Source organism: Pyrgilauda ruficollis, unplaced genomic scaffold (genome assembly GCF_017590135.1).
Source record: "Pyrgilauda ruficollis isolate IOZ18807 unplaced genomic scaffold, ASM1759013v1 scaffold1, whole genome shotgun sequence".
Classification (NCBI taxonomy): domain Eukaryota; kingdom Metazoa; phylum Chordata; class Aves; order Passeriformes; family Passeridae; genus Pyrgilauda; species Pyrgilauda ruficollis.
The window spans coordinates 7,954,465-7,976,477 of record NW_024508100.1 but is presented as its reverse complement, the minus strand read 5'-3'; the positions used below and the strand labels follow the sequence as shown (position 1 = coordinate 7,976,477).

At 40.2% G+C, this 22,013-nt stretch overlaps 1 protein-coding gene across 1 annotated transcript; it reads right to left on the bottom strand.

The window, feature by feature from the left end:
* Window positions 1-14,321: 14,321 nt before the first annotated feature.
* CYTL1 (cytokine like 1) lies at window positions 14,322-16,803 on the bottom strand. The gene is made up of 4 exons (XM_041458253.1): window positions 16,608-16,803; window positions 16,454-16,498; window positions 14,982-15,110; window positions 14,322-14,646 (listed from the first exon to the last, which is right to left on the bottom strand). Exons 1-4 carry the CDS (start codon window positions 16,749-16,751, stop codon window positions 14,566-14,568), a joined length of 399 nt encoding a protein of 132 aa, XP_041314187.1. The 5' UTR covers window positions 16,752-16,803; the 3' UTR covers window positions 14,322-14,565.
* Between the last annotated feature and the right edge of the window lie 5,210 nt (window positions 16,804-22,013).

The window sequence follows — 22,013 nt, the reverse complement described above, 5'->3', positions numbered from 1 at the left end:
GTGTGTGAAGAGCTGTGGAGGGGCAATAGGGCAGCATTTGGAGGCAGGAGGACACTTTTGCCCAGTTTAAGCAGGATTGAATCTTCAAAGGCTGTTCAGGATCTGGCTGAGGTCCACAAGAGTTTCTCCACAGATCTTGCTGGCCTGAGTCAGTGTCAGGCACAGGAGGGGGGCAAAGCCAGTCCATACATGCCCATAAATGCCAGTAAGAGCATCTTCAGCTTTCTCTGCAAACCAGGTGGAGAAGATTTGCAGACCCATTCCAGGCAAACCTGTCAGTTTTCTGAGTTTAAGCCTGTCTTGTTGGACAGATGACTGTTGGAATTGGTTTCCACCTCTCCTAATTTTTATTTTTAGAAAAGCCTTCCTTTTCAATCTCAAGTTTTATCTCTATTGTCCATTGCTTAGCACAAGGGCATTTCTAACACAACCTGCTCTTCTTTGTTTTGTCCAGCATTCATCACTCTGAGCTATCCATAAATTCCAGGTATTTTCCTTTTTCTGTCAGATCAATGTATGTCAAAAAGTTTCACAAATGCAGCAAGTGAAGTCCTTAATGAGTGTCTGATTTCATGAGATCAGTAATTGAAATGGGATAGTTTCAAGTCACTTTTGCAGAAGAAAAAAAAGGAAGCTTTAAGTGGCAGAACTACAGTCATTCAATAATCACTCTCTTTCCTAGAGTAGGATTCTCTATCTTGTCACTAGTGTGCTGCCTCCAAAGCAAAATTAATTTTATCTTTATCTCAAGCCAAATTAGTGGAAGCAAGAGTAATAGTTTAACAGAGGACTTGTGTGGTTCACAGGATTCTGTGAACTGTTCTCACTTCAGTTGTTGCAACTTAAATTTTGCAAAGTGTATTCTTAATAATTAGGTTTGACAGAACTTCAAGTTGCTTAGTGTTACGTGGATCAATTTGCTGGATTATAGGTCAAAGATTTTTTTTGTTGTTGTTGCAGTTTTCTTGCTTTATTTTGCTTCATTTTGCTTTGTTTTGCTTTGCTTTGTTGTAATGGAGCTTCTAATTCTCTCCATCTGAGTCATGATATTGCCAGGCTCATTTAGACTTTGACCTGGTCTTACTGTGGAGCTTTGACCATTGAATACCAGACTCAAAGCAAACAGGAACACTTCAGGTTTTGTGGGTATAAACATGATGACCACAAAATGACAGCTCTGAAATGAACCAAACAAGGTGGGGTTGCCCCTCAGCTATGACTTTTCATTGTTTGGCCTGTGCAGGTCTTGCCTCCTGTGATGCTGAATAAAGAACATTTGTTTTTTGTTCTTTCTGCTGTGATAAGGCTTTATTTTCCTCTGTGGTGTCTACCACAGAAAAAAAACCTCAGTGAGATCCTGGCTCATTGAGGTGATTGGATGTTGTGTTTATGGTTAAAGTAGCAAACAGTAGGTTTTGGAGGAAAAACAAAAACTTAAAAATGTACATATATGTAAGTATGTACATGTGTTCCTTACAAAAGCTGGGCATTTATCAGCATCAATTAACTGAAAAAAGTTTCTAGAGTGGGGGAAAGTTGAAAAGGGAGCAAAAGCTGTTACCGTTGTTCTGTAACAGCATTGAATTACCCTGTTCTTCTGGATTTGACCATAAAAAGCTAGAATTTCTACTTTTCAGAAATCAAAGTTGTCTCAGAAATTTCTAAAATTGAAGGAAATACATCTGTTAGCTTTTTTTCTAGGTATATTGTTTAGACCACAAGTAAATTTGATAGGCACAGCAGGACTCATCTCCCTGGGTGATTGCAGAACTCTTTGGTAAGTTGTGCAAACACCTTATTTCTTGCCTACACTTTTTTCCTCAATGGTAGGACATATAATAGTGTCTAAATCTTTTTAAGCTTTTTCTAGTCTTTTACAGTGGGTATCAATTTTATCCACACTTTTCTGACAGCTTCTATTACTGTGATACAACTCTTGAGATGCTTGTACCCAATCTTGTTCAAGGTATTTGTGTGTTTAACCTTTGGAAAGTTTAGTGTTGGGTTACTGGGTAACTTTTCTCTTTGGATTAATCTCTTGAATTCAAAGAGATTACTAAAATAACATTTTTCATGCCCACATATCTGCAAAGTATAGTTCGGTTGCACAATTCCTCCAATTTATTGGTCTACAAGGTACTTCTAGAATTCATAAATGTTGACTTATTAATAGCTCCCTGCATGATCTCAACATTTATATACTTGGAGAAAAGAGACTTTGATTTCCCTAGATATAAAAGGATTCATATCATTCAGGAGAACATCTTATGTAACCTTGCTGTTGTTATTCTCTTACTGGAACAGCATAAACCATTAGTTTTAATAAGGGGATTAAGTAAAATAGGTCCACCTTACTTTGGTACATTTCCTGAGAACACATTTTCCTACAAAAATCTTCTATAATATCCAGTTAGAAGCTCATCTATGCTGTATTTTAAAATCCATTCCAAATCAGCGTAACATTTAAATATAGATTTCATGAATAAATATCTACCTAATTTGTTGAGCTGAGCCCACAGTCATTAAACAAAGTAGTAACAGGTGACAATTGGTGACAAGTTTTTTTGGTGGGCCATCCAGCCCTTGTGCTCACTATGGAACCACATCAACACACTGTTCCTTTTATTGAGGGAAAGATACAATGTGGGCTTTAGGGCCATCAGAATCATCCTATGTTGTCAAGAGGTGGTGATGGTTCTGCTTTTGGTATCTTAAATCTCTTCTTTGTTGAGACTTGATTAGGAATTTAATTTAAAAATGAGAGAAAAGGAAATAGTGTGTCTTCCCTAAAGGAATATTTCTAACACTGAGTATATGGTCACAGAACAGAAGGGAAAGGGAAGAGATCAAGCATGGCAAGGCAGCAACTCATGGAATGAGCCCTGTCAAGTGCTACTCACCTCTGTGCTCTTCAAGAGTAATTGTGGGTTTTTCAGTTCGCTTTTCTATTCTCAAGGAAGATGTCTATCCTCCAAATAAAGACAACATTCAGGTCTCCCACCTTCCTCTCTTCTATGACAGAAGCTACTGTTTCTGCTATTCCAAGATGGATTTAACAGAAAGCTATTTGCAAGTGTAAAAATTAGCAAAGAATTCTTGTAAATGGAAAATGCCGCATGAGCTGTTTAAATAGATTGGACTACTGCAACTGTTCTTTTGACCAAGTCTATATTTAGTCCTTCTGTCAGAGAAACTATTAGTTTGGAGGAAAAGGTTTTAAAAGAAAAACTGCACTGGTGGAGTCTGTTATATAAACTACATTTTAATGGAGTCCTTTCTCTACTGAGAACAGAATAAACCTTTCAGATAACTTTTGTAAAGCTGCACTAACCTATATTCCTTAGAGATACTCATCAGGAACATGTGCCTGCAAAAACACATGGATGTCATTGCAGAATCACAGAAAGGTTCAGATTTGAAGGATGTCTAATTCACCCCTCATGATCAAAGCAGGATCAACTAGAACAGGTTTCTGAGGACCCTGCCCAGTTACACTTCAAATATCCACAAAGATAAAAACTCTTCAATCTCTCTGGTCAGCCTGTCCCAGTATCTGGCCACCCACACAGTAGGAGTGAGTGGGGGAAGCAGAGGGGAAGGATCATTTCCATCAAGCTGTGGGCAGCACTCTTTCCATTGCAGCCACAATTGGGAATTGTTGGTGTGTGTTTAATCTGGTGTCCATCAGCATTTCCAGGTCCTTTTCTACAAAGATTCTTTCTGGACTCTTGGTCTACGCTCTGTGCCTGGGGTTGCTCCTCTCCAGGAGTGGACCTCGTAGAACAGACCAAAACTGTTGGCCCCAGCATCAGCCCTTGAGGTATGTCACTAGAGGCCGGCCTCTAACCGGACTTCATTCTGCTAATAATAGCCCTTTGAAGCTGGCAATTTATCCAGTTTTCAATCCATCGTATTGTTTATTTTTCTAGGCTGTATGCCAGTTTGTTTTTGATGATATTATGGGAAAGCCTTTTAGAGGTTGAGGTAAACAGAACCCTCTGCTGTCCTCTCACCCACTGTTCTCATCAGCTGGTTGTAGAAGTCTGTCAGGCTGGCTAAACTTGATTTTCTGCTTCATAGATCCCAACCAACCATATCACCTACTTTCCCATTACATGTTTGGAAATAGTCTTCAGGGGCATTTGCTCAGGGATGGAGGTTATGTCAACCAGCCTGCAATTCCACAAATTCTTTTTACCTACTCAAAGATACAACTTTTGCTTTCTTCTGGTCCTTGGAAACCTCCCACAAACACCATGACTTTTCAAAGATAATTGAGAGTGGCCTTGCAATGACACTAATCCTCAGCACTCACAAGTGAAACCCGTCATGCTGCACAGACTTAGGTAGGTCCAGATCTTCTAAATGTTCCTCACATAACTCTTGTCCCCCCAGAGTAAGTCTTTGCTCCAGACGTTCCTAATGGTCTCTGAGGCCTGAGATTTCTGAAGTCTGATCTTACCAGTAAAGATGAAGATGAGAAAGGCAGAGAGCACCTTTGCCTCCACTTTGCCTCCTGCTCTTCTAGCAATGACTCCATGCTGCTGCTGTAGAATGTAGGTCCATGGACCTGTAGAACCCCTTACAATCCCTTGCCAGATTCAGGATGAGCTTTGTCTTGCCTAACCCTGTCTCAGATTGCTCAGACAGTGCCTCTATATTCCTCCTGGGTCTTATGACCCCAATGTCACCTCATGTGAGCTTTATTTTTATATTTGAGTTTTGACAGGATCTCCTTGATTACCTATGCAGGCGTTTAGGTGCTCTTGCTTTAGCAAGATATCTTCTTTGAAAAGTGTGGAGCACAGGGAATGTAATTTTAAGGGGAATAGATTTACAGTCTGCAACTTCCATTATATAACAGGATACTAATAAATCACATTTTTGGGAGTTTATTTATGGGAATTGACTGAAAGGATAAATGAACTCAGTTTTTATGAGTTGCACTCTTTTCTGCACATTTGGGACAAATTTATCTCTTGGAGTTCATGTATCTTCCAGCAAAGAGAAATGAAATATGGCAATAAACTTTCCATACTCCAGACGTACAAAGTTATTCGTGTTTTCTTGTATTACAGCAATCTTCCTTCAATTTATCCAAAGCTGTCTTCAACATCAAGTAGCATCAAAATCTGTCTGGCTATTGTTAATAATAAACCCTGAGTCAGCTGTAGAGAGTCAGATTTCAAAATCAATGATGCTAAGTGGAGTGAAGAAGACAAAAACTGTCCATCCAGCAGTTATCTGACTTTGCAATCTGAGTTGGTGAATTGAGTCATAAATTAACAGACAAAAAGCAAAAATGGTGAAATGCCAAAATCCTGGTTGTAAAACCTGTTTGAACCAACCAGCATACTGTCTTTTAAGGGTGAGCTCAAGCTAAGGAAAAAAACAGAGATGAAAGGTGTGAGTTATTATTGCCAACTTCACTGTCTTCACTGCAAATGTGCTGTTAAAACTTATGTAGCACTCAGTTTCAAAAGTTGACAGGAGTGTTTCTGCTCTGTTTTTTTCTTTTGAGTCCAGCTCAGTGACTCAAATGCTGAGACACAGCATCCATTTTCCAGATTGGAAAGGCAGTGAACAAGGATTACTTACAACTTAACAGATCGACTTGCTCCAAGTAGCAGTAAGAGAAAGCTATAAAGATTTTTTAACAAATCTAGGTTCAGTGCAGACCCTTTGTGCTCATTGCATAAGTTTTAGCATAGTGCCAACTCCTGCAGGGTTTGTGTTATGGAGAAAGGACAGGATGTTTGTCCCCTCCTGGGGGTCTTCTTTTAGGTCCCACAGCAATTGCAGTATGGCAGAACATCGCTTTAACTACACTGTATATTTGTGTAAGATCCTGGTATTGATTAGTCTGCATAGTTGCATGAAAGGATGTACTGCTGCCTGCTAGAGCTTCCTGTTTACTAGGATCCATTACTTGATCTGGTCTCTACCCTAAATTCTCAATAACATATCATTACAGTCAGTACAAATCACAATTAAAATACTAGTGCTAACTTATAGTAACATAATTAAGACCTCTTGTATGTGTTGATTAATTTTCCTCATTTTTTTAGTAAGGTATGTCAACCCTGATCCTGTGGCATTGTATGAAATTGCATTTGATTGCCCAGGTGAAAGAGAGAAGAGGTGTGGGGCCTATCTTGATGTCTGACTCTAAACATGCCATGTGTATGAGACATTTACATCATATGGTCTCAGTGGTGTTGGCTGCAGAATTGGACTTTGAAAACATTTATAATGAATTACTGTGCTTTTAGTGATCCAGCTTAAACAGTTTGTTATTGTTCTTCAGGATTTCAATATTTTTAAGGAATCCACTGCTGTTCTGAAGTTATTGTTTGCTGCTGAATTCTAGATTTTGTTCTTTCTAAAAGGCAATTTGTAAAGTTCATTTGGCTGTGACAGGTTTTTGTTTTTCAGTATCCTGAGTCCCATGCAAGTCACTGTGAGAGTGTTACAGAGAATAGGCTGACCTTTCTTTGGCTTGACAATAGTTTTAACATGGAGGAAATATTTCTTCACACTGGTTCTGGCACATATAATAATACATTTTAAATTTGGACCACAAACCTAGCTTTGGTCAAAAGCTTGCCAAGAACAATAAAATAGCAATTTATTGGATTGCCATGTAAAATACTGGTTGTGAACCACACCCAGATGGTGTGAGGATGTGCTGGAGTAACCGCTCAGAGTGCTGGAGGAGAAAGCTCAAACTGCATCTGTTTTATTTTTGTCACTGTCATCAAATTGCTGTCTGATTCTAGGCTAGCTGTTTGTGCTACAGTGTTCATACACACATCCTCAAAACCACATTTAAATAACAAAATAAGCTGTCTGTTTAAAGGCCTCAATGCCTGAACTTAATAATCTCTTTCTGAGTTGTCAGAGGTATTATGAAGTGTAATTAATGTAAATAAAACACTTCATGATCTTTTCTTCACCTGTCTACACCTCTATCCAGATTTTTATGCCATGCTGATAAAAAATTCTAAGTTGAAAGCAATTACTGTGTGAATGAAGAGATGACTGAGAAAGCCTAATAGTATAATTATCCTTATCAATAGATTACTTTGAAAGCAACTTTTTGTTGCCCTCCTTTGAAGACAGTGATGATTAGAAATGATTTTATTTGCATAATTTCTCTTATGCATAAGCCTGCTTTATGAGGACAAAAGTGAAAAATGTTATTACAGGAGACTGGAGGAAGACTGATGAATTTGCGCTGATTAAAGAAAAGGGTTTTGTGGAAATTTAAGTATCTTTCTTTGAAAAAACCAAGGAGGCAGGATATTCTTTCCTAGTTTTTCTTCATTCCCATCCCCATTTTCAGTTCCCTGTTCAGCCAAAATGACCAAATGACCTTTAGGATCAGCTGAACATTTTTGACTCTGTAAGTCATGACAACATGACAAGGTTTATGTCAAGTTTATCTCAGGCAGTTGGATGGGCCCATTTGTTCTCACAAGTGCTGAGCAGTGAGTTGGGTGTGGGAGAGGGGAAGATGTGGCTCTGACCTTCTGTGTGCTCTTTGTGCCCACGGTGGAAGTTTGCCCAGCCGTCCTGCTCCTGCAAACAGTGATGCTGTATCATTCTTTCTTTCTCTTGTACCACTCCATGGCATCTTTTACCTTTAATGCAGAGGATTTCAGGGATGACCTATGTACCCCATGCTCCAAGTAATTCGGCCATAGACTTTCTCCTCGTATCTGTACAAGCTTGGGAAAGCTCAGAACACACAGCTAGGTGCTCTAGGGCTAGGACAGGCTCCTAGGACTTCTTCATCATTTCACACTCAGATACTTAATGCAAATGAGACTGTAGTGGTTGAAAGGAATGAAAGAAGGAGGTGAAGAAAGGTATGGCTTCCCCAGCTCTGAACTGCACCAGCTGGATGTGGGTCAGGTCTTTACGCTGATCAGATACAATCTGATCAGCATAAAGGCTGAACAAAAGGTACTCAAGACATGTTTTAGTCAAGGACTGAGTTTGCAAAAAATTATTTTAAAAATCAATTATGGTTCGTTATTCAAATTTCAGAGGAGGACACTAAGGCAAGCAGGATATTTCACAGCAACTAAGAGACAGATTGTTCTGCTTTGGGGCATCAAATGCAAAAAAATTCCTGGATGTATGGCTAGTGACTTATTCACTAGAAGAGGGAGGCTATAGAACATCCTGAGTATATTTCTTTTCTTCCTTGACCTGGCCTCTGTATTCTGATTAAGGAAAAATTTTTGATAAACAACATGCTTTCCAAGTCCACATCTCCTCACTGTCTAGCTGTCATAAGAAGACAGGAACAGCCAAGCACTTATGGACCTCAGTGAACTCACAGTGGGAAAAAAAGTTTTAATTCTGCAACTGCAGAAAAAGATCTCTCTGTATTAAACAGTGAAAAACAAACAAACAAAAAAGATTGTGATGTTCAAATAAGTTTTTTTTTTTTCCTTTCTAAGTAATTCGTGTTCTGTCTGACCTTGGTTTGCTCAAAATGACATTCTTGCTTCCCTTTATCTCTCGGTAGGAGTAACACCTTTCTAACTAATTTATCTGGTACTTATCCAGTGACAAAGTCACCAGGAGACTGGGAAGATCTGGGGTTTGTTCCCTTTGCTACTTCAGGGTTTGTGTTTGAGCTCAATAATAATATGAAATGCACTAACAATTTGAAAAGCACAGCTCTTCCCAGAACAACTGTAACACTGTGCTCCTAAATCAGTTATTTATTTGCTCAGTGTTAGGAGCATTCCAGGTATTGAAGCATGCCTGGCTACTTGGAAATTGTTATAACAGTTCTGGGCACAGTTCTGACCTGGGGCAGATGTCACTCTTCCAAACAAGTTTTGGATGTTCTAGAGGATCGCATGGACCAGAGACCATTGCCAAGGAGTGAGTTGACTGCAGCCACTCTGATTAGGAAGGCAAGTGTTTACTAGTTAGGACAGGACAGCAAAAGGAGCAGCCATTGTATTTCATGATCCATTGCTTTTGTTTGTCTGTTTTCCCCCAAACATTTTTTTTTAATGGAGCAGTGAGGACAACTTGTACTCTAACTTTTTATATTCATTTTAAAATTTAAATAAAAAAGTGAAACATTGTCTCCAAATACTTGGAGATAATTTTTCCTTTGTAATATACTGTTTTCATGGCAATACCAATAAATCTTTCTTTCTACACTACTTGACATTGGTAAAGCCTCAGCTGGATGTCTATATTTAATGCCAGGCACTGTGCTCCAAAAAAGATGTGAAACAAGTGAATAGAGATAAAAGAAAGGCAACAAGAAGTATTTTCTAGACCTCTGATCAATGAAGAAAGATTGAAAGAATTTCATTTGTATAGGGAATAGGGAGAATAGGGAGAGAGAGATGGAAGTCTTTCAACTAACATCTGTTGCAAAGACAAGAAATAACAATCCAATCCCCATTTCTGTAATGAATAAATCTGAAAGCAAATTTTGAGAGGGTAAACTGTATTCCTGGTAAAACTTTGTAACAAAAGTGGGGTCTGGAATGGATTGATCTGAACTTCTGTGGGCTTTCTAGATCAACTATTTCACAAAGTCTTTCAGGCCAACTGCTGCCAGAAAAGAACTGTGATAGCCAGGCTAGTCTTGGGCTTAAGGGATGCAGTAGGGGATCTTGAGTTTCTTTCTGGTCCTATGACTTTGGTTTTTCCTTCTGTAAGATTTGAATATTAATGAAGTAATGCCAATATATTCCATTCTGTAAGATTTGAATATTAATGAAGTAATGCCAAAATATTCCAATCCATTGCAAAACATCTTAGGAGACATTTTTGTTTCCCCCACATCTGTTTGGCTTCAAAATCCTCTTATTTGTCTGAACACAATCTCTTTATAGATCTGCAAATATGACACAAGATTTCAGGATATACATCTATATAGTTATTAGTATTGGAAAAATAAATATTTTGATAGGTTTTCTGTTCATTGCTGTACTATTCATTTCAGGATATACATTTACCCTATGCTGAGGAAACTTAGACTGTGAAAAATCCCTTGATAAGAAGATCATGACCTTTCTCTGGACATTGTCTCTGGATTTTGACTTAGTTACCGAGAGCTCCCTTGCAGACAGGTTTGTTTACTCTGGATGGCACAGGGTTCCTGGCCACAGCAAAAGAAAATTGTGAACCCAAAAGATTGCACAAATAAAGTTGCTGGAGCTTGCCCATTGTAATTTTCACTTGCACTGCCATACACTCCAAAAATGAGAAGATTTTAAAGTGGATAAAAGTACTGGTCCAAGTACAGTGGTTAAATGTTTGTAAGGTAACACTGTTTACCAGACTTTAGCATTGTAGCAAATTTTTGGAAAAACTAGGTCAGAATCTTATTAAGGCAACCTGCAAACACCTCAAGCATTGAAAATTGTGCAATGGACAAATGGGCACTTCCAAATGTGGTGTTTGGACAAAGCAGTGCTCTGCTCAAAGTGTACAACCTAAAAGGTCAGATTCCTCCTCAATGCTGCATTAATACTTTCCCTTTTCATAACAAAAAAACCCCAAAAAACCCAAAAAAACCAGCCCCTCCCCCAAAAAAATCCAAAAAACCATAAAAATCCCCAAACCAAAATGAAACAAAACAAAACAAAAAACCCATAATATTTGTACCACTTTAATTACTAGCAAATCACATTCTCTCCAGTGGAGCCTCATCACCCTGAATGACCTAATTATTTGTTTGAAGTCTTCCATCCTTCCTGATTTCAAAAAACCCAGTGTATGAGGAGTTAAGTGAACAGAGTGCCTATGTAAGGAAAGCCAATTTGACTGGAAAAAAAAGAGAATGGAAAGGACCTGGTTCCAGTAGAATTGATCTATGAATTTTTTGCAAAATTGGAAAATGATATTTTTAATAGCTTTGCAAAGACAGTACCAAGATCTAGGGATTCCATATAATAAAAGGGAGAGTTTAGCAGTCCTAGGGCAAATCTTTAGTGAGGCTTCTTGCAGAGCCAGAGAAATCTGCAAAAGAAAACCTATTCCTAGGGCTGACTGCTCCTTCCAACAAACCTCCTTCAACAGGAGAGAAAACAGAACAGATGCTTTGTCTTTCTACAGTTCTTCCCTAATCACTGTACGAACTGAGTGCAGTTTCTTAATGATGTGCTTATAGTAATATTCTGCAATAACTAGGCAAGATGCCAGTTGGCACATTACAACAAATATGTCCTTCTTAATCCCTCCACAGTCTCCCTTGTTGGCCAGCCCTAATGAGTCTGGGCTGCTGTGTTGCAGGAATAAATGCTCAGCTGCATGAAAGGCTCCACTGCTCCTTATATACCTGGTGACTTAAAAAATTGATAAACTTAATGTTGTACTGAGAGGGAGGGGTGGATATTTTCTTGCCAAATTATAAGTGTATTATATATCTATATCAGTGTAGGGTGGTTTTTTTTTTTTTTTTTTTTTTTTTTTTTTTTGTCCCTGGACTGTGAAAATCTGGAAAAATACATTGTTCATAAAAAGGTTTCATCTAGTCACAAATCTTATTAAGACAGTCTGAATGACAGGAGGTTACTGTGAACTGAAAGAGCATAGCTTTGCTCTCAGCACTCTCCATTAAAAATGTCATATGAGATGTAGCAAGAGTCACAGCATAAGCCATAGGGAATGCACTTGTAAAAGCCCACCAACGACCAGAAAAACCTGATTCTGGGAATAAAATATACAACATCTGCAAATGGGGATTGGCTTTTAAAGTCTATTCAAGTATGTACAGTGCCCAAAGCACCAACTTGCTTTTTGCAGCTTCTGCAGAACTAGGATGTACCAGTGCAGAACAGAGCTGCTGGTAAGCAGCCATGCTGAGTGTACTGCAGAGTGTATCCCTGTCAGTCATGAAAAAGCTAAAGCCACTAACAAAAACAGTGCAAATAAAACAATTATTTCTATTGTGTTTCCAGTTCCAAAGAATTCTTGCAAGATATTTAGTACTAAATAAATTGGGTTACATTTTCTTCACAGAAGTAATCAGCCTGAAGCAGGTGAAAATATATTTGGAAGATGGTTGAAGGAATGGGAGCATCACGGGGGAAATCTGGAGTTAGGATCACAAGTTTCATCAACATGTCTAGGGAAGGCTTATTATCCTCAATAAAGAAAAAGAGGAGTTTTGAGAAGATCCATGAGAAAATCCTTATCAAATACTCAATTTCAGAGAGTGTGTGTCCCTGTGACAGGAAAGCAGCAGGGGCAGAAGTGCCACAGTTACCGGCACGTTTACTCAAGGCACTGTGGTATGGGCTTCTGCAGGAGAGGAAAAGCATCTTGCTCTGCAGTTTGCTTGCCAAGTGACAATACAAGCTTTACAACAGGCCAGTCTTTAAAACCTGTGACATCTGGAGGTGGAAAAAACAGCCAAAAATTAACAGCTTCTGCTGCCAGTTTCCAAACATGTGTGCTGTCCAGTCCCTGGGTTAGCTTTGTAAGCACCCTGGGCTGTGGTGACTGTGCACCATACTTTCATGCAGGGTTCATCCATGGCTGGCTTTGTACAAAGATATGAAAAACAGAGTCTGTGATGTGGTTTTGGTGTTTTTATGGAAGTGGATAGAACTTGATGTTATCCCAGCACTTCTTGCTTCCCCAGGAAGGAAGGAAGCAAGGGAGGGGTCTCACTCCCTGGTTAGAGGGAGCAAAAATTTGAATGTGGAGTCTGACAGCAAATGGTTCAACTCTATCTGTATTTCTCCTTGATCCAGGGACCTGCCAGTGCTTACATTCTCCTTCTCTGGGTACCAGGCTGCCTGCCAGCATGCTAAGAGGTGCCTTTATTGCAGAATATGGCTGTTGTGGAAGGAGTTTGCCTTGGGCATGTCCAAATGATGCAGAAAAATAGGTATTGGTGTCTCTAGAGTGCATTGGGTCTTGTACAGAGGCTGTTGGCTTGGAAAGAAGGGTTCTGAAAAGCAAACTAAGCAATGATTTTCCTGATAGTAGGACCATCTAGCTGTTGCACGTTTTTGTGTTCAGCCTGGTACTAGACTAGGTTGTTGAGTTGCTACTGTCTCTACCAGATGCTTGTAGAGACACTGGAGTGAAACCACTGTGGGCAGAATGGCTCATCTAAAGGATCATTAAGGTTAGCACATGAGGACTTATCTTCAAGGGGGAATTACAAAGTCTGATAGGCACTTTCCTTGAATGTACACTTGGAATTGAAACAAACTGGAAAGAAAAGCCCTCATTTACTTCTTCCCCCTGTACCTCTCCTGGTGTCAGATTTTCCCACCCTTATTCTATGACTCAAAGGCACAGTCAAATTTCCCATTGCTTTTCCATTGCTCAAATCAGACTAGTAGTTTTAACAAAAGAAGGTGGTTCCATAATGAAGGAAAAAACCCTTCCCTGCCCATCGCCAACACTCTTTCTGCTTTGAATTAATCTTATTATTCACTTATTTACATAACAGTTGTCAAATGTTGATTTGTACCATCAGGATGTCAAGCAGAGGAGCTGTGATTGTTGTGTAAACACCCAATTATGGAAGACGGGGCTTTTATAAAAAGTGATGAGACCACTGACCAAGTCACCAGGGCTGGCAGTGCTGTAGATGGACGGTCAACAAATTCTGTTCTGGAGAGTGAGGAATTACTTACACTGGGGGAAGGAAGGGATTGTCTGAGGTAACAGCAGCTACTTCCAAGAATATGGGGAAGGTGCTTTCTGTTCTTGACACCAAAGAGCTGTTGGTTGTGAAGCTGTGTGCTCATGTGCTGCACATTCTGAAGACACCCATGACTTTGGAATTACTGTCTGGAAATTTTATTAATCCCACTAGCTCAACTATATGGGTTATGTCTCAAAAAACTGTCTGAAATTTTAATAGGCTTTCTGAGCCTCTGGCTCAGAATTTATCTCGCAACCCAGAAATACTATTAAAAACAAATCACTAATTTCAGCAAACTAGTTGTTTCTAGTATAGAAAAATTTTACTAGTAGAAACTCACACATGGTCAAAGCATGCAGACACAACAAAGCTTGCATTGCTATGGAAACAAAGGTTATGCTGGGAAAAACAACTTGCAAGTGACTGTGAAAAGAAAGTTTATAAGAGTGATGCCTTTCAGCTTGATCTTGAAAGATATATTGCAACACAAGCATCTTGGATTAGAAGATTGTTTTTATTTAGTTCTCCACAGAGACATGTTTCTTTCATCTCTATTCTCACAAATCCTACATCAAAAACTATCTCTCTCTCTCTCTCTCTCTCTCTCTCTCTCAAAATCTAGTTTCTGATGTTTAAACAAAACATACTTTATACATTTGGCTAAGCTGAAATATTGTACCTTGCCAAACGAAAAACTGCTCCCTAATGGTAGGTACCCTAGCAGCTCAGTAGGTATGCAAGGCATGCAATTCATTTCCTGCCAAGACAGAGAAAAATGGGTAGGTCTGAGATTATATTACTAGTGTGCTTGAAAAATATCTTAGTTGTTAATGTTATAGACTGCATATACATATTTTGACTTTTGGTCTCCTTGAAACTTTCCCAGGTCTACCTTTTGGGTTAACTGTCTTTTAGCTCTCAGTGGAGTGTTCAATGGGAGGTGAAATGGGAATTTCCAGAGCATTACAGTCATCAGTGAGGAACACCAGGTCCTGGAGAAACACAAAAAAAAAAAAAAAAAAAAAAAAAAAAAAAAGGCAGAGAAATCTGTCAGTACAGCATGACTCTTCTTCTATCAAACATTCTAAGAAAAACAAATATGGTCCCTTCCATGCCCATCTAATACAAGAAAAACAGCTAAGTCAAGAGAGAATATATATATGAGTCAAGTTATTCATAAAAGAGTAAAAAAAAAAAAAAAGAGGAAGGCAAAAGACAGCACAGTGAGAAGCTTGGCCCTGATCCAGTTTTGGTGGTCAGGGGACAGTGTGGAGACAGGCAGGGCTAAAAGCAGGGACTCTGCCCCTGTTGATGCATCTTGACCTACCCTTCTGCAGTAGGAGATCAAGATGGTGTACAGGCTCCGGGCTTTTTCCTTCAGCTCATTCACTTCAACCACTCTGTCACACCCAGGGTAGGCCACAAAGTCACGGAGTTTTGCCAAGACACAGTAATTCTGCAAAGCACGAAAAGAGGTCTGTGTAACCCTGCACAAACACAGATTTATATTCCTCGTCCACCACTTCCAAAATTCTTACTGCTGTGTGAGAAACTTGAATTCCTACCTCTATGTACATGTAATCTATGCAACCTTTAGTCAGGCAAATCAATCATCAGTATTTTATAACAAAGATGTTTGGTCAAAACAAGTGCTTGGAAAATTGCATATGTACATTGTTAGTCTGCCAGCTAATTTCTCACATGCTTTAGGAGGCAGCAGCACCAATACAATCAAATCTGCTCCCATAGTAGGTGGAATATTCTACAGAATAGGTGCAGTCTCTCACTTTTTAGAGAGCACATGATTTAGCAGATGAAGAGATTATCAAGATCTCACAGATCTGATTCCTCTATTCCTGTACAATAGGAGAAACCATGACCAGTCCTGATTTTTTGGAGAAATTTTTACCTCGGACTTTGTGTTATCAAAATAAAACACAGACAACATGAATTTCACAATGTCCTTGTGAAGCAGGTAAATAAATATCCCAGCTTTTGCTTTAAAGCCAGGGAAACTGAGGTACTGGAATCACATTCCTTGGTCTTTGTCCTGATGTGAGACATTGGCAGCTCTGGAATTGTGATCTAGAATGTCCTGAATTACAAAACTTGGTGTAGTTGCTTATGGAAAAATGTGTCAGAAATTTGTTTTGTCTGATATTTTCTATTTTTTGTCTACTCTGCTGAACACTGGAAAAAAGCAAAACATGTCAAATATCCCACTGCAGAACACTAGGACAATAACTGTGTGTGCAGGTTATTTTTTCTTAGCTGGGAGACAATTATTGCTTTTTTTTCTCAATATCACACTTCCATATCCTCAGGCACTCTTTTTCTTTCTGTATTCAACAAGTAGCTCTTTATAAGAGAAAAAGCCAGCAAGGTATTCCTGCATTGCTTTTTATTAAAACTAGATGCCAAAAACCACTCAGGATATAAAATGAAGTAGAATTATTAAGTGAAGAAAGTTAATTCTACATTTCTCCTTTTACACAATTATTCAAAGTTTTGTTGCACTTATTTAATTTCTGAAAAGGCTCTGTCTCAGTAAATTAATTGTGTGCATATGGTAATAATTTAAAAACACTGATTTCTTAATTTAAAAATTTTTAATCAAGTAAAATCTCGGAAAGTCCATTGGGATTTTAATAAGGTTCAGACTGACTTTTTTTTGTCACTCATCTATCCAGTTATTTAAGCTTTTAAAAAATCCTTTTAAATCACTCCTCTGGGAGTTATTCTCCCTTTTCATTAGCTGCTTTTCCTGCACAACAGTAAGAAAGAAGTGTGCAAACTTACGTGTATGTCCAAGTACAGCCTGGGCAGCGTCCCCACACACGAGTCCTGCGGGAAGGAGGACGAAAGACTTGTCGTGATTTTGTTTTGACAGGAATCTCTATCAAAAGTGGCGACCTGCAGAGTCTGTGCAGGAGCAGTTTTTAGGTGGACTCACCACAGTCTTGGAGGTCTGCAGCTCCTTAAAGGACTCTGTGATTTCCTTGCTCAGAGCCAGCACCCTGGAGTAGCAGGTCGGAGGGGCAGCGCTGGCTAGCAGGGCGGCAGAGAGCAGAGCAACCAGGAGCAGCAGCATCTTCATGGTGGGCAGTGTGTCCAAAAGAGGAGGAAGGGAGGGAAAAAATCACTCCCACTGCTTAGGTAGGTACTGCTGAGCATCAGTGAGTAAGCTGGACAAATCAGCTCTCAATTAAATAGTCTCCTGCATGAACAGGAAGAAAAGTCTGGGGGTGGTCCGAGCAGCAGCTTGCTGCCGTCTTAAATTTCCTGCCAGCCTATGAGGCAGAGCTGCAAGAGCTTTCCTGCCCAGAGCAGGGAAAGAGGGAATGAGGGTAACAAAAACAAACACCACTGGCTCTTTTCATTCCAGAGAGAAAACAACACAGTGAGCATCATGAACAACAGAAATACGTGTAAGGAAAAGCACAGGGTTCTCAAAGTGTCACAGGCCCTAATCCTGTCTCTTCCCTGAACTGTGGGACTACATAGGCTGCAGATAGAGAGAAATCCTTCCAAAAAGCAAACTTCCCCAGCACAGGAACGACATGGACCTGTTGCAGTGAGTCCAGAGGAGGCCATCAAGTTGATTAAAGGGATGGAGCAGCTCTCCCATGAGGAAAGGCTAATAGAATTGGGATTGTTCTGCTGGGAGAAGAGAAACGTCAGGGTGACCTAATTGCCACCTTCCAGTACTTGAAGGAAGCCTACAAGAAATATAGAGAGGAACTTTTTACAAGGACTGGTAGTAACATGACAAGAAATGGCTTCAAACTGAAAAAGAGTAGGTTTAGGCTAGATGTTAGGAATAAATTCTTTCCTGTGAGGTTGGTGAGGCACTGGAACAGGATGCCTCCAGAATTTGTGGATGCCCCATCTGCAGAAGTGTTGAAGGCTGGCTTGGACTGTGCTCTCAGGAGGATATCCCCATCCATGACAGTGTGGTTGAAATGAGATGATTTTTAAAGATGCTCCCAAAACAAGCATGTTTTGGGATTCTATAATGAATTGATTCTATGATTCTATAATTCACAATTTGTCAATCAAACCAATAGTGCTTGTGATGGCTGCTTGGGAAAACCCATGTATTTACACATTCATAGTCTCAAGCAAAGTGAATACATCTCTATATGGCTTTGATAAAAGTATAAAAGTTATTTTGCTTTCTGGGTTGAATTTATGAGGCTTTGTTCTTTTATTAGATGCCAGACAGAGCTGAGTAACCCAGATGCTGGGATACAGGCCTGAAGCTGAGCATATGTTGTTTTATATGTCAATTGTCCTGTAAAATGGAGGTACCCTTGAATGAAGAACTGGTTACTTTGAAAATTATGCCACCACCAAATTTTTAAATTCAGATTTTAATAAGGTATTAACAAAAACAAAAAAGTTTGAAGTACTGCAGTCCCCTGCCATTGTAGTTCACCAGGAAGATTCATCTTAATGTGGGAAAACTAGTTTTGGAGGAAAAGACATACTCTATATGTTGCAGAGAACTCTGAGTTAAATGCACCAAAACACCTGGGGGAAATAGGAGAACAGGGCTGTGTACTACTGTCTCGTTATGCACTTCTTTGCCTTCATAAAGAAAAGTTGGTTTAGTAACAGCGTGTGCTCCTGAATGTTAAAATGGTAGATGCTTGGAGAGGAAAGAGAAGTTGGGGGTCCTGATTGTGGGAAATTTAGGACCGCTGTATCCTATTTTTAGGAAGAGTTGCCTGGACAAGTCAGTGAAGAGGCCAGAGGGAGACAGGAAGCCTTTGACCCCCAGTAGCCAGATCATAGATCTAAACACAGCGACCAGGTGCACGTCCAAGGAAAGGATCCCACTGACTGGGAGTCTTGCTGGTGAAGAAACAGACTCTTAATCACCATCTCATTGCTGTAAAGAATAGCTGAAGGTAGGAGTGAAATATTATCCTTCTATCACAGTCATGTTTGGCAAGCTGCTAAAATGCAGTTGCTCTGCCAGAACAGCAGTTTTCTGAACAGCAAAAAATGGTCTCCCAATACTACAAGTCAGCAACCCAGCTGCTGCCAAAGATGACTTAGGAAAGAAAAGGCTGGATCCAGGCTTCACCAAAACACTTAATCAAATTTAAAAAAACAAAAAAACCAACCAACCAAACAAACAAAAAAACCACCAAAAAAACTCCACCAACACCCCCAGAAAACCCAACCAAACCAAAGCCACCAACAAAACAAACCAAACAATCAAAACCAAACCAACACAAACTACCAACCACCAGCAACAAAACAACAACAACAACAAACAACAACAACAACAAAACACCCAACAAAACCCCCAAAAACCAACAACAACGAGAAAAACATAACAAAACCCTACCCCAATTAGCTATTTTGGAAAGGAGAAAAATTGCTGAGATAATTTGCTGTGAGGTTTTTGCTCAGCTACCCTCAGAAAGAGTACAGGGGTTTTTTTCCTTCTAAAAATCACAAAGTACTGGAGTTTAATTTCCTCACCCACATCTCTTCCTTGGGCCAGATTTACTTGCATAGTTGACTCTGACCCAAACGAGTATTTTCCAATATCCAGTATCTCATCAGCACTACTGCTATCTCAGCATGCAGAATCTGCAATTCAGGTAAACAAAGTTAAACAAATGCTTTCTTCTCAGTTATTTCTATTTGTAGCTCATCAGCAAGATTATCCTTGATCTCTGAGTTCATTCAGTTTATGGTCCAGGTATGAGTAAATAATTTCTTCTTCCTCTAAGAAGCTCAGTGGTGGCTTCAGGAGAACTTGCAAGTGACACCATGCACTGGGAGTGCTTTCAGTCTGAGGCACCTGGCACAGCTGTGAGCCAGATACACAGCTACCAAAGCCCTTGAAACTCCAGAATCTTTTCAGTGACTGTTTTTTGTCCTTATCCCTAGTCACTTATGCAAAGCCACTTATTAATTCTGGTGCATTCCCTGCCTTGGGCAGAGAAGGTCTTTAACAGGGAAACACAAGCTGTTCTTCACAAAGGCTAATAGCCTCTTACAGGCAATATTCAAAATGGACATGGAAATAGAATTTAGAGCTACAGGAGGGGAAGGGGCAAAGGATCAAAATATATTATAGTCAAATTTTGCCTAAGGATTGCCTCTATGGAGAAGCAGCTATTTACAGCCCTTCCAGTCTGTGGGACAATGCTCAGGCTGGCACTAGGAGGGAGCACAGCAGGAGCCAGTCAGTGTTATATTTTTTATAACCATCACTCTGTGGATATCTCCAGCACAGACACATCTTTGTCATGCTCTTCCTTTCAGTGAGCATGGGACTTCAAGGGCTCAGGACCACTCTCACAATTTTGCATTACCTCTTCAGGCTGATGATGTCACTACATCTCTGAGTGCTCTTCACAGTGCATTTATTTACTCTTATATCAGGAATATTCCATAGCAAAAGCAGACACATGGGATGAGAAGAAACTTAGAAGCCTAAAATGACATAACATTTTTAATAAAAATGACATATCTTTATGAAAAGAAAAATTTGACTATGTTGTCTTTTTGCGTCCAATTTACTGAAAACTCAAACAATAATATTTTTCTAAAAGTCTAGGGACTCACTATGTAGCCAGAAATTCCTTCCATGTTTGAGCAGTCTACCAGGGTGTCCGCCAACTTTTGATAAAAGCCCTTGCAAGTTGCTGATTTCTTAATACCAGACTCCACCTGCTTAATGAAAATGTTGATTTTAAAATAGTTGGAGTCTGTCACGAGACACCTCATGAAATGTGTTTCTGATTATATTGAAAAATAGGAAAGGTAAAACATAAAACCAGTAAAACAGAGAAAGCCCTGTGTATTTCAGCAGCACCTCAGAGCCCAGAGTGACTCAGCTGTTTGCAGTGGTGAAGGTGCCACTTCTTGCTTCAGAGCAGGGCTTAACTGCTCTGCAAGCTTCCAGCTCAGGATAAGACTTTTTGGAAACCCAGCCTCTTGGTTAAGGTGTCATCTGTTTGTCATGTTTTTCCTTGCTGTGCAGCAGTACACTTTGCTGAATATTTCTGTACACATCAGCTGGAATTCGGTGCAGAGGTTGTGCAGCCTCACACGTTGCCCTGAGTCTGGGGGTCTGGTGCACAACGCTGGCATTTCCTGGCACAGCGGGAAGCCTGATGTGGCAGCACTGTGTGCCTGCATTTGAAGCTGGAGTTAATCCCATGTGTTTTGTTTTATTTTCTCATCCTTGAAAGCAGTAAGGTTCTGCTGGTGATCTGCGTGGTTTGGCCAAGCTATGAGCAATGGGCAAGGCAGGCAGGATCTCAAAGCTGTCTCTGGGCTGCTGCTGCAAGGCTGTTTCCCCATGATAATTAAGCAAAAGTCCTTTTTGCTTACTCAACAGTACAGGCTTCTTTTTTCTTTCTTGTTGTTGTTATTTTTAAAAATTTGCATATATATTGAGGAAACTAATGCTACTGCTCAATAGTCTGTTCTTACATAAAATAATTATAGAAGCAGGTGAAGTCATCTGGGTCAGAAAAAGAAATTAGATGTTCTGAAATCTGTTGGTCTTGCTGGCATGAACCTGGCACTGCGTACTTTCCCTGAAGAAAAACATATGGAAATGGGGAGTCCTGTGGTCCAGGACAGAGACAGGACAGCCCAGCAGAGCTGGGAACAGGAATAATTTCCCTGTCCTGCCTCAGACCAGTTACCAAATGATTTGCACTGTCTGTGGTGACCAGCCTCTCTGCAGGCAGTGTCCAACCCGCCTTTGGAGCAGAGCAGGGGCTGGGGCAGCAGCAGTGTCCTGCACCCAGAGGGCACACGGTGCTCTGGAGGATGGCAGAGCCCAGAACAGCACAGAGATGTCCACACGAGTGTCTGTCTGTCACTGCAGTGCAGGCATAGCCTGGCTTGTGTCTGTCCTGACTGCTGTCTCCATAATGGGGATAATGGTATTTCCCACAGACACGGTGGGAACTCGGCCATCAGCACCAGGGAGATGGGAGATTATGCGGTTTAGCCTTGTCAGGGATACTCTTTTCAGTGACTGCAAGGCGTATTGATTCAAGTAATGCAGGATTTAGAGGCTTAAGCCTTCACCGCCTTGCTAAGAAAAGTCAATTTTAGCTTGGAGTAACTTGCAGACCTCTCCAGTGAAATAACAGTGGTGCTTTCAGCCTGGCTCCCTCCCTGGGCATGGGCACTGGCAGAGCTGCCTTGTCCCAGTAGCACATAAGTGCCTTGTTTGGACCCTGCCTGGGCTTTGAGACCACTCCTGTGTGAGTTACCCAAGGTAACACCATTCTTTATTAACACTGCAGTCAGGGTTACAATAGCAGGGCTTCAAGGAGGGAGCCTTGCTCATGTTTACAGCAGCAGTATTTCA